This window comes from Acanthochromis polyacanthus, chromosome 11 (assembly GCF_021347895.1).
Source record: "Acanthochromis polyacanthus isolate Apoly-LR-REF ecotype Palm Island chromosome 11, KAUST_Apoly_ChrSc, whole genome shotgun sequence".
Taxonomy (NCBI): Eukaryota; Metazoa; Chordata; class Actinopteri; family Pomacentridae; genus Acanthochromis; species Acanthochromis polyacanthus.
The window spans coordinates 15,946,191-15,959,604 of NC_067123.1; the positions used below are offsets into that span (position 1 = coordinate 15,946,191).

Sequence of the window (13,414 nt, forward strand, 5' to 3'; positions counted from 1 at the left end):
CTGAGAGGAAAGGTTGTATAGTCCCTACTTTACCTCAGTGGGTTTGGTTGGGAACAACTGTACGTGGCAACATAGGGCTGCTGCCCAATGGATAGTGGATAGGAACGGGAGAGGCACTAGGTGGGTGTGGCGATACTTGCAAGGTCCCGGCTGAGCACCGTTTTCTTTGAGTTCTTCCCAGGGAACGGGAGGCTCGCTTCTGTGTGACTATCTGTTCTGGAGGGAAAACTTTAACTGTTTGTACTTATGCACCGAACAGCAACTTGGAGTACCCGGGGGTGGTGGGACTTCAATGATTACATGGGCAATAATGAAGGAACCTAAAGGGGCATGATTGGGAAAAGACCTGCCTGATCTGTGCTAGTCATAGATCGGCCATAACGAACACCATGTTCAAGCATAAGGTGGCTCATAAATGTAGCTGGTACCAGAGCACTTTAGACCAAAGATCAATGATTGATATTGGAGTGGTGTCATTAGACCTGCAGCTGTATGTCTCAGACACTCGGGTGAAGCGAGAAGCAGAGTTGTCAACTGATCACCGCCTGGTGATTCTAATTGTGGGGAAGGCTGCTGGACAACCTTGTTACCATGTCCTCTGCTGAGGAGGCAGAGCCTGCAGACTAAGGGGGAGCTTCATCAATATCCATGCCAGAGGATGCCAAAGTGATTAAGAAACTACTCGATGACAAAGCACCAGGTGTGGATGAGATTTGCCTCGAGATGTTCAAGGATAAAGGATTATATATCTCATGTGGCCTGGAAATACCTTTGGTCAGGACATGACCCAGAACAATGATGGATGGATGGATGGATGGATGGATGGATGGATGGATGGATGGATGGATGGATGGATGGATATTAAAGCAAACTAGATGTAATGGCCCCAATTTGGAGTGCCATGTGAAAGGGTCGGTATACTTCTGTAAAAGAGAGATTTTAGTTTATGGATTTTAAATATCTTTGCCTAAAGGCAAAAGTTTCTAAAACACATTTGCACTTATTAATTCTGGTATATTGATGGAGGAGAAATGCCAGCTTTTATCATCTGAAATAAACCTACAAAACAAAGTTTTTCAAAAGCAAATGGGCCAAAGTGCCTTAACTGTTCAAATACTAGAAAAATCAATAATTAAATGAGTGTATTTAAATGGATTTATAAATTCTTGTTCAAAAATTAAAAAGTGTCTCTTCCACAGCCGGTGGACAGCCTGGCAGAGAGGGAGTCAGGAGTTCTGCTCAGTGCCCAGACCATCACCTCCGAGACCATCAGCACCACCACTACCACCCAGATCACCAAGGTCTGCTCACTTTACTAACAGCCCTTCTCGCAGTACAGATCAATACAACAATTTATCACCTTGCTGTGATGGTTCTCTGCTTTCAGTTACTTATGCCGTGATATTGATCATTTATGATTTGATTTATGTGCCTGCTTTGGAGAGAATGTGGGTGTAGCCTCATAAGCCAGACGTTGCAAGAAACTTCCTTTTATTTCTCTACGACACCTGAAGTGTCAAAGAAGCTTCCTGGTTATCTCGGCATCCTCTGGTTTGCTAGTCTTTTTTATAGGTCAATTTTTACCCAGTTGAGCATTTGCCAATGAAGTAAGTAAGTAAAAAATCTCAGGTAACCAACTCAGATCATATTGTAGTTGTGGGTAAGGATATAATTTCATTACTTTTTAAAAGTTGTCTTTGTCAGAAGCATAAAAAACACATTAAATGTTCAGTCTCGGCTTTTAAGAAAACTTGATGAAAGACACTCTGCAAAAGTACATTGTTCAACTTAATGTAGCCTGATAGTGGGAGGTTAGCCTTAACAAGTCAGACTAACAACCAGTTAGAACATTACAACAAGTCATGTTATGAAGACACATTGTGTTCTTAGATTATGTAATGTGTAGATCATTCTCATTTTGTTTATATTTTCATTACACAGGTTGTACTGCTAAATGGTGTGTTGTAAGGTCTAGAGCGGAAGTTTTCAAACTGATGATGAGCCAAAGGGATGTGAGGTGGATGTGTGAGTTGTAAGGGACGGGTGCATCTTAATGTTGTAAAACAATAGCTGGAAGTTAATTATTGTTGCTTGACTGATCAGCTTATTGGCCATAAAGACACCATTGTAGTCATTGGTGTCTTCATGGCCTCTTTTAATAGTCTTTTCTTGCATGGTCACTCCATTTTTGTTACAGCCGAGGCAGATTTACACATGCACCATATTCATTCCATTTCATTTCTTAATGATAGATTTAACTGTATTCCTGACATAATAAAAGTACAGTTGTGTTATCATTTCTCATTTGCAATATGGTGCAAATGTCAACAACAATAGCCTGTTTTCAGGCAATGACCCACTCTTGCTTTGCTGTGCTTTGCTCTGACAACAAGTTTGTAAGAATTAATTGCATTTGAGGATGACTGAGGCTGGTACATATGGTAATTTAGTAGTTGGTGCAACCAGCATAGGGTCCAGCTCAAGATGTTCTTTAGTAGTTCTGCTACTAAAGAACATCTTTAGTAGCAGAACTGCTTTTCAGTAGTTGCTCTTATTCCTCTAAAGCATGTTTTTCTGTAAAACTGCTACACGAGCAAGCAGCAACGCCCCGTCTGCCTTTCCTTTGGTTCTGATAGAGGAAGCAGTGCCAGATTTCTCACTGCATTAACCTTTCTGTTCAAAGGTTTGCAAAACATTTGAAACACTGTCTGGATTAATCCTACATCATCATCATTAAATACTTAATTCTTATGCTATAATAACCATTTTCTTACATCAGAAATTAATTAAATATCAATCCGCTTGAGGATCAGAGAGCACAGATCTGCTTCTTCAGATCTTTTCCACGATAGTATTTGTCCTATTTAAATTGGCTCAGAGAAGTCAGAAGCTGTAGTCAGTTGTGATCACTCATTAGAAGTTAAGAGGCCATGCCAGTAAGAAAATTAGATCATGCAACTTTCTGCACTACTAACATGTCGGTTTTGGGAGTCACTGGAAAGTGTAGACTGCCATTGTACACTAGTACACGGTCTTTACAAGTGTGTGTAAACTTCTGTTCACGATTGTAAGCATGATGATATAGTAAGCTCATACTGACACTTGACTGGTCATGGATAATCATTTTTTTCTGCTACCATTATCATTTTTAATTCCAATGTTTTTTAGAGAGATAATAATGATTAAGTTTGGTATTCTGTGTTTTTTTTTCCAGCTTGTGTTTTAGTTTTTGTCGTGTTTCTGTTGCAGACGGTGAAAGGAGGGATCTCTGAGACTCGCATTGAAAAGAGAATCGTCATCACTGGAGACACTGAAATTGATCATGACAAGGTGAAGAATATAACTAATAGAAACAGAGAAGCATTTTTTTCATTGCTTCATTGTTCATGCTAAATGCTGTCATGATGTCTTCTTCTGCAATAAGCAGCTGCTTTAACTGTGTGTTGATTCATGTGGTGCTGGAAGTGTTTGTAGGCTTTCCCCATTATGTAACATATCAAGTCTACAGCTTTACTATTTCATTTAGCAGACGCTTTCATCCAAAGCAACGTACATCTGAGAGTAGATATAAATAAGTCATTCTAATTAAACTCTTTAATGATGTTCTCCCTAAACCACCTGAGTTGTTGTCACTTGTTCTGCAGGCTTTGGCTCAGGCCATTAAAGAGGCGAAAGAACAACATCCAGATATGTCTGTTACCAAAGTGGTTGTGCACCAGGAAACAGAGATCACCCCAGAGTAGGATTTACTGTTCCTTCTGAAGGTAAGTGTCCTCCTTTCACCCAGCCCTTACTATCCGTTCTGGGGTCTGACTGAAACTTTGAGACATCATAGCTCTTTAGAATGTGTCAAGGGCAAAACAAGAAAATATAGAGCTTTATTGAAAAAATCAAACAGTGAAGAACAAAAAGCAACCCTTTAGCTATGGCTATAGTGTTGGGATTAAAAAGATTTTTAATATATATTTGTTATATGTGTTTAATTTTTTATGTGTTATTATCCCGAAGGAAACAAAGACTGATTAAACAGTCTTTTCCAAAAAGATTTTATTACTTTTAGTAATTACTGTACCATTTTCAGTTGTACAGGGAAATTTAGGGATTATCACTGTGCTAATTAGATTGTCATCTTGATTAAATTCATGTAGCTCCACATTAATGATGTATACATGTTGTTTCATAGTTTTGATAAGAGAGAAGGAAGGGTTATTTGGGGGGAAAATGTATATTTAAAATAGTTTATTAAGTCCAGAATCTAGTATGCTCCAAATACTAGTCCCTTCCACTTCCTGAAATGAAGAACAAAGCACACTACGCAGGTATAACAATAGTAATATTCTATAGGCCCCAGTTATTCTTTAAAAGCGAAATACAGTGCCTTGTGAAAGTATTCGGCCCCCTTGAACTTTTCAACCTTCCGCCACATTTCAGGCTTCAAACATAAAGATATAAAATTTTAATTTTTTGTCAAGAATCAACAACAAGTGGGACACAATCGTGAAGTGGAATGAAATTTATTGGATATTTTAAACTTTTTTAACAAATAAAAACCTGAAAAGTGGGGCGTGCAATATTATTCGGCCCCCTTGTATTAATACTTTGTAGCGCCACCTTTTGCTGCAATTACAGCTGCAAGTCGCTTGGGGTATGTCTATCAGTTTTGCACATCAAGAGACTGAAATTCTTGCCCATTCTTCCTTGCAAAACAGCTCGAGCTCAGTGAGGTTGGATGGAGAGCGTTTGTGAACAGCAGTCTTCAGCTCTGCCCACAGATTCTCCATTGGATTCAGGTCTGGACTTTGACTTGGCCATTCTAACACCTGGATACGTTTATTTGTGAACCATTCCATTGTAGATTTGGCTTTATGTTTTGGATCATTGTCCTGTTGGAAGATAAATCTCCGTCCCAGTCTCAGGTCTTTTGCAGACTCCAACAGGTTTTCTTCCAGAATGCTCCTGTATTTGGCTCCATTCATCTTCCCATCAATTTTAACCATCTTCCCTGTCCCTGCTGAAGAAAAGCAGGCCCAAACCATGAGGCTGCCACCACCATGTTTGACAGTGGGGATGGTGTGTTCAGGGTGATGAACTGTGTTGCTTTTACGCCAAACATATCGTTTTGCATTGTGGCCAAAAAGTTGGATTTTGGTTTCATCTGACCAGAGCACCTTCTTCCACATGTTTGGTGTGTCTCCCAGGTGGCTTGTGGCAAACTTCAAACCAGACTTTTTATGGATATCTTTGAGAAATGGCTTTCTTCTTGCCACTCTTCCATAAAGGCCAGATTTGTGCAGTGTACGACTGATTGTTGTCCTATGGACAGACTCTCCCACCTCAGCTGTAGATCTCTGCAGTTCATCCAGAGTGATCATGGGCCTCTTGGCTGCATCTCTGATCAGTCTTCTCCTTGTTCCAGGTGAAAGTTTAGAGGGACGGCCGGGTCTTGGTAGATTTGCAGTGGTCTGATACTCCTTCCATTCCAATATGATTGCTTGCACAGTGCTCCTTGAGATGTTTAAAGCTCGGGAAATCTTTTTGTATCCAAATCCAGCTTTAAACTTCTCCACAACAGTATCTCGGACCTGCCTGGTGTGTTCCTTGGTCTTCATGATGCTCTCTGCACTTTAAACAGAACCCTGAGACTATCACAGAGCAGGTGCATTTATACGGAGACTTGATTACACACAGGTGGATTCTATTTATCATCATCAGTCATTTAGGACAACATTGGATCATTCAGAGATCCTCACTGAACTTCTGGAGTGAGTTTGCTGCACTGAAAGTAAAGGGGCCGAATAATATTGCACGCCCCACTTTTCAGGTTTTTATTTGTTAAAAAAGTATAAAATATCCAATAAATTTCCACTTTACGATTGTGTCCCACTTGTTGTTGATTCTTGACAAAAAATTAGAATTTTATATCTTTATGTTTGAAGCCTGAAATGTGGCGAAAGGTTGAAAAGTTCAAGGGGGCCGAATACTTTCACAAGGCACTGTAAATGAGCACAGTAGAAGGCCTGACGAGATTCACTTCCTGTAATCTCATTCTAAATCAGTCAGGTACTTCTAAAGGTAAAATACTGTGTTAAGTCGTGGCTAGATATATCATTTCAATAGGAGAATGGCCCAAATAACAGAAGAAAAAACTTGCCATGGCTTTGTTCCAGGTGTTATTCAGTTGTTTTGCCATTTAAGCATGGGCCTCTGAGGCACACCTCTCTCCTCACTTTATGTTTATTTAAGAGAAGGTTCATAATAAATACTACTATTAAGAACATTTTGCCTACACAAGCCACACAACATTAAGTGTGTATCCGGCTGAGGCCCCTCCCCTACCCAAAGCTTAGCAGCATGAAGCATGGTGAACAATAGTGCTCATGTGGTTTTAATTGTGGCCTTGTTTATGTAATGTTAAAGGGTTCAGACTGGAATCTGGTGCTGTTTAGCAGACTGGCAGGCTAGTATGTAAACACAGCAGCCCTACCTCCCAGTGTGTCTGTACAGGGTGCTGGTGTGGGAGGCCTGTCTGGCCTGAGGCTATGAAAGTCCTCAGTGCAGTCTGACAGACACAACTGGGAGGCATTATGAGAATAGCACAAAACAAAACTGCCCAACAGCAAATGTAGAATTGAAAAAATGCTTGTGAAACTAACTGCGACACAAACTTTCCTACTTTATAATCTTCGAGGAGGAACTTTGTAAAACTAAGCAAAGGACTCTGTTTAAATGGGAGGAAGGCTATATTTAGTCTGTGAGGCAACACTGAGGAATTATATACTCCATGGTACCTCTGCTTTACTGGAATATTAAATCAAGTCCGGTGTATTTACATCAGCATGAAGTCTGAGAAGTCATCCGTCAGTCCCAAGCACTATATCTTTCGTTTGAGTTGAAAGTCTACCATACCAGCGCAGACATGTTCACAGCTATGTTTTCCATGCAGGAATGTTTTCTTCACATTAAAACTTAAGGATTAAACTGAGAACTAAATCCCCTGGTAAATCTTCTGACAGTCAATTCAAGCAGTAGTAGTATTCTAACTTAAAATGTCTTACCTTGTTTGGAAAAGACACTTACCTCATTTCTGTCAAGTGACTATGAAGTATAGAATTAGAGTGTAACAGAGAGATTTTAGGTTTTGATTATTCATACAATGACAAAGACTCTGAAAACATATTTTTAATTTGTTATTTTAAGTTACTGGATGTGAACTGACAAGCAAAAATGGCAGCCCCATCTTTTAAGATTTAGTATAGAATTAAAAATCAATAGAGTGCAAAGGATGAAGGAATTTGAATACTTTCTGAATCCACTGTATCTTATCCTAGCATTAGGCTCGACTCCAGGCTGCAGTTCACCAATAGAGTGAAAGAGAATGTTACTGTTTTAATGTAATGCTCTTTATTGTGAAAATAAAGCTAAAACACAAAAAGCATCATTTAAATGTTTACATCACTCTGGATGCTGAAGTTGTTTCATTCAGCTGGGAACTCATACCATGTAAACAACAAAAACATAATAAATCAGAAGAATAAATCCAAACAACACAACATTTTCAAGGGTCTGACTTTCCCGTACTAAATGTCTTTGATGAGAGACAGTGGCGGGATGTGTTGAGTTTTATTGACAGAAGCTTAACAACTTAACAACCTGCAGTCTGAGAGTGAAGAGCTCCGTTAGTGTGATATGGTACAATAAGGCCTTTAAGATAAGCTGGAGCTTGGTCATTAAGAGTTTTAGGTGTGAGAAGAATGGTTTTAAAACTAAAAAGCCAATTAAGAAAGCTAATATGGAGCAAACAAAACCTGTTGTGTATTTCTGTCAGAACTTTGCAGCATTTTGGATCAGCTCAAGCTGGTTAAGACAATTATTGGACATTTCTAGAGATTCACGGCCTTTCCAGCTTTAGTTTAGCCTGCTTTAATGTGCACATGTTTTAACCATACCATGGAGCTAGTCTTCTCTTGCCTGGAAAATCCAGACTGACTTTATTAATATATTAAAATAAATACAAATGAAGGCAGTCTGGCATTGTGATGATACGAGACGATTTCAAAAAGGAGGGGCTAACGACTGCAGCTTGAACGAGAAAGAACCAATCAGCGTAACACAGATGTGACGCACAAACAAATCGACCTTGAAGTCCATGTAGTCCAAACAACAATGGCATGCAGCCGAGAAAGTGTCGCAGTGAATGATTACTGCCATTTTTGTCACAAAAATCTGCGAATACATGGGGTACTCTCAAGTACAACACTTATTTTTGAAAAGGCTACGCAACAAAAGACTCCTTCCGAACGATTAGCGGTGTTAGGAATAACTTTAAATCGGAGCCAAACCAAGTCGGTGCGTATGTGTAAAAGTTGCTTAAATTTACTCACACGTTTGGAACGGGATTTTCCTCTGTACAAACAATGGCAAGAAGCCGAAAGTAACGAGCCATCCACTGCCTCCTCATTGTCAGAAACGTCAAGTGAAAAGAGGCAACGACTAACGCCATCCAAAACGCCAAGAGACCACAAAAAGATTCGCTCTGGCCCCCCTCCTCCTCCGGCATCATCTTTATGGGTAATCCAGGCGCTGAAGATGATGCAGCATTAACTCCCGCCTCCCGTGCTATGATTGGTCGTACCAAACTGTCCCGGGAGGGAAACACGATTCAATTCGCCCAATGCCAAACTGACTCTCCTGTATCTCCTAACATGGAGATAGGAGATTATATGGAGATTCAGTTTGGATTTTCCAAGCTAAGTCTTCTCTTTGTCACTGCCATTCTTTTCAGAGGGACAATGTTGTTGAGTGTTGTACATCACTGTTTTTTTCTTTTAAAACATAATTAGGAATGCAGTTTAGTCTTCCGTCAAACTATTTTTTGGGGTTGAGACAAAACTGACTAGAGACCAGATATTGAGAAAACAATTTATCTGAGGTATTTTAATGATATTATTAATTCACGATTTTCTAATATGTATTATTTTCGACAGGGTTAGCTCAACACATTTTAAATGTATAAAACTTTTTTCAATCATTATATATTCTATTTTCTCTTATTTATATTCTGTGTTTTCAACTACAGTATTTTAGTGGCGTTCCCATGCGTCCCCATCTGAAATACTCCACTAAATATATTTATATATATTCATATATCTCTTCTTCTTTCTTTGTCCATCTATCCATCGTTCTTTTTTGTCATCTACCCCATTACAGGCCTCTCAGCTGCCCCCCTCTTCCTCCTTAATGTGTCTCCATCACAGCATTTACCTCAGCACCCCCAACCACCAAGCTGTCCTGCCTTCATGATGAAGCACCAGACCACACCAGAGGGAACAAGCTTCAACGTTGAACATGAACTTTAACCTCTATGAGTGTGAAGTTTGGCCTGAAGGAGTCACCAGAAAATTCCTGAGATCCCACTCAGTATTCCCCACAATCCCCAACTTGTTCCATTTACTGCTAAAAGAGCAACTGCTGGAATTACAAATAACAGATCTTTTTTAAAGAGGAAAAAAAATAAAGTACAGCATTTGTGGATATATTTATTCTCCAATTTGTGTGGAGATTTTAAGAAAATAATGAGGGCATTTGGTCTTTTAAACTTGAGATTACTGGTACTTTATTTTTCTACAGCTTTTCTTACCATCAGAATTGGTTACCAATAACTTGGAAGTCAAGTGTTTTTTTAACAATGTGTTCCAAACTTCCTTGACAAAGGGATTGTGGGTGATTTTACGTGAAATTTTACATGTCGGGACTCAAGAATCCCTCTAAAATTTCAGTGCAAGTTTGGTGTCATTTCTTGTACAGTAAATACTTTATTTTCCCTCTCAATGTTACAAAAAATATTTTTTCAATTTCTGTATAAAAATGTGATTTTATCAGAGCAGGGGGGGTGACTTCTTTCACCTTATTTAAAGTTTTGACTGATCGTTTGTAAAGTGATCTTTACATCTTTTGGTTGTTTTTGTTGTTGTAGTGCTTTTCACTGAAACTGACGGCTGTACTACGAAGCCAGATCAGTGGGTCAGCGGGGATTTTTGGGCCTAAAGTCAGAGGTTTCAGTGTAGTGAAGGTGGCTCTCTTTCAGCCTGCTAAATCTCCATGGTATCAGATGCTGTGAAGCTGATCTGGTCCAGATCAGATCATGTTCAGAATTTAGATTTAAATCGGCTGGAAGAAGTATCTCCATTTTATCCACATCGTTTCCTTACGATTCTTTATGAGCGATACAGATTGGTTACAGTATGGCCAACTGTATGAATCTCACATTGCCATGGAAACCTGAAATGTATTCAGCTGGTGACGCAGAAATCACAGATTTTTTTAAATCTCTATTTATGTTTGGTCCTCATTTGCTGTCAAGTCTATTTACACTATTGGTACAGCAGCTGATGGAACAGATTAGATGATCGATTATATTATTGGTATTTATGACAGAGATCATGCCATCAGTAACATTTTCAGTTTGATTTGGCCAAAAATTTAAGTGATATCCTGCATTATGGGACAGAGTCTGAAATAAATGCACTTCAATACAACATCATGTTTGAAAATATGAAGTTTAACAGCTCTAATGTGCAGCTGTTAGAAATAGTCAGCTGCATTGATCGATAAAAACAAATGATTAACAGTTTTCTACCAGCATTTGCTGTAGCAGTGTTTTTTTCATCATAAATTTTAGAATTCTCGTAGTTCTTCATTAAAGCAGGCTGTTGACTGAAGCAGGCCAGACATGATTGGTCCAGTTTGTGCAGAAGAAAAGTCACATGATGCATTTAACTTTCGTGTGAAGGCACACAGAGTTTGAAGCAGAAAGTCTGAGTTAACAAAGAAAGTTGATAACCACCTTCTGATACCTGTTATCTCTGACTGGGTTTTTAGTTCTGGTCAAGCCAACTTACACAGAAAGCCTAGCTGTGTAGAACTTGCTTCGAGGTACAGCTCTCTGGTCGTTATCAGGATAACAGAGACTGCAGTGTACTGAAATGACCTTTTCTTTATTTATTCCCGCCTCAGTATTCTTTTTGGGTGTTTTGTGTTTTAGATTTACTTAGCACAGTAAGTGACTTCATGATTTGTATGAAGAGCATTCAAGTCATCTGATAAAGTTTTAGACATTTCTACGGAGCATGACATCAGCATCTACAGTGTCTCTCTCATTTCTAGTTTTATTCCAAATGGGCAGTGTGTACTTACTGAGAAAGATGGAACGCCAATGTGAAAGGATTCAGACATTCTAGAAGGTAAAGTTCCACCTTCTTGCCATAAAATAAAGAGATAAACACAGGTTGAGAGCTACCACATTAAACTGCAAAAAGCTTTGAACTGTATTGTCTCAAGGTCCTTGAACCTTAAAAATACGACCCACTTTGTAAAGAAAAACAAAACAAAAAAAACATCATTCCCTAGCAGCCTTTTCTGACATAAATACAATATTTACATTTTTTAAATCAAATTTAACTGTGAAAATGAATCTTGGTCATCTTTGATCTCAGGAATTAGCTGTACCATTAGAGGTTTTCACTCACAGACAGGGCTGTAGTAGTGAAAGAAGCCTACCTATAAATGATCTTATCGTGGCTGCTGTATCGCAAGACCAACAGAGGTCATGATGATGGAAAGCTGGCCTACCTGCCTCACTCAAAATTAGTCTTGGATAAACATGTAAACAGCATACAACAATAAATTACATAATATACAATGTTTAAAAGTTGTGAGATGCCAGGGCTGGTTCTGAAACAATCCTCTTTTCCCTTTTCAGGTTTTATTATTCACATTTTATATTTTAGTTAGTTTTTTATTTTTATTTTCTATTTATTCATGTTCCTACCTTCACTGATCCATTCTGAGCTTCTCCATCTCTTCGGTATACTCTTCCCTTACATCTTTATTCACTTTAATGTTCTTTATAAAAATTTCAGTTTTAAAAGTCCTGTAGAACAGTCAGGAGTAGTCATATTTTTTTTGTTTCAGTGTTACAGTAGATGTGGATTGGGTTGTGGAAAAACAGGTTGTGAGCTGTGGAGTTACTGGAAAGTCAGCCTAAACTACCTATCAGCTGATGAGTTGTGCAGTTATAATGCTGAGTAAAAACAACTTGAGGACCTGACTGAAGACCTCTTAACTAAGTTCTTATTTTGGAATCTTTCATTTAAAACGTGACTTGTTCTTTATTACGTTTTTATGGTTCATTTTTTTTAACCTGCTAAATAGATACCATATTTTCCCACGACATTAAACTGGTAATCCAAAAGTACTGTAATTAGCACTATGAAAGCTGTGTAGTGATGAATGCAATGTCACATTTTTAGAGGAGGTTTATTTTATATTCAGTGGAATGAAGTAAAAAGGGGAGAAGACACAGGAGTGATGGAGAAACTCAGTATGCACAGAAAAATCTAAAGCAAGTGTGACTGATCTAAAGAAAAACATGAAGAAGGCAAACAGACAGAAAGGGGTTCACAACCAGCCCAGGACAAAAAACTGAAAAGGTCTAACAATTTGTCAAGACACAATCTGAACTGGAACATGTACAAGACTTAACATTGGAAGTTGCTGACAGATAGCTTACATGCGTCTGTGTTGAACAGATATAGCCCTACATTTTGCTTTTTGTGGTGAATCTCTTTTTTTGAAGATGTTTTTGTCTAGCTATATCCTTTGGAAATTTCAGTGCTATAGTTCACTTTATATTTTTGTAGCAAGGGTGCTGACAGTATAGCTGAATAAAATGTATGTAACAGGTATATCATGATCATTTTCAAATGATTAATCTAGCCTTGTTAGTCTAAAAATTAGTATATTACAAATTCAATGGTTGTTGCTGATAATTTAACAATAAATACATCTAGGTAACCAAAGTTACCCTCTTCAGTACACACTGCCCACTCAATTCGGACATAGACCACTATCACTATGGCATACATTGTTTATATTTTGATTTTCAAAAATTATACTTTTATTTTTCCATCATATCCTGTACTGTCCTCCCAACATGTGTTCTGTGTTCTTTCACTGTGCTGTCATCTTCATTGTGGCACTCCTTTGTCTCTTCATGAACATGCAAACTAGCATTTCTAAGTTCTTTCTTAATTGTGAACCCTTACTTCACCATCATGGGAAGACATGTAAAGAGCCCCATGCACAGAATAAACACTAATGTAGACATGCACTATCTTGTTCTTTGTCTAATTTGCTGTCAGTCCTGATTATGTTTCACTGTGTCCTTTGAAAACATCTGAACACTGCCAACAACAGACTTTTTAGATCATTTAAAATCTACGTCCAGGCCAGATGCAACATAAAAATTTTTAAAGTCTTTCCAATTTAAGAAGAGGTGATGGCATCCTCTGTAGACCTGTTGGCTCTGTGGGCAAACTGATCTGTGTCCAAGGTGGGTTTGACGCAGGCTTTGACA

At 38.5% G+C, this 13,414-nt stretch overlaps 1 protein-coding gene across 9 annotated transcripts in view; it reads left to right on the forward strand.

The window, feature by feature from the left end:
* Window positions 1-13,168, forward strand: part of epb41a (erythrocyte membrane protein band 4.1a) — an 81,579-nt gene extending 68,411 nt beyond the window's left edge. For 6 of the 9 annotated variants that reach the window (XM_022214880.2, XM_022214885.2, XM_051956135.1 and 3 more), the window contains 4 exons: window positions 1,200-1,301; window positions 3,250-3,330; window positions 3,645-3,764; window positions 9,208-13,168. In XM_022214880.2, coding sequence (XP_022070572.1) covers window positions 1,200-1,301; window positions 3,250-3,330; window positions 3,645-3,743 — 282 coding nt within the window. In that variant the 3' untranslated portion in view covers window positions 3,744-3,764; window positions 9,208-13,168. Of the gene's footprint in view, window positions 1-1,199; window positions 1,302-3,249; window positions 3,331-3,644; window positions 3,765-4,709; window positions 4,824-9,207 lie in introns of those variants that run through there. The other 3 variants (XM_051956134.1, XM_051956136.1, XR_007945266.1) reach the window with 3 other exon arrangements.
* The last annotated feature ends 246 nt before the right edge of the window (window positions 13,169-13,414 follow it).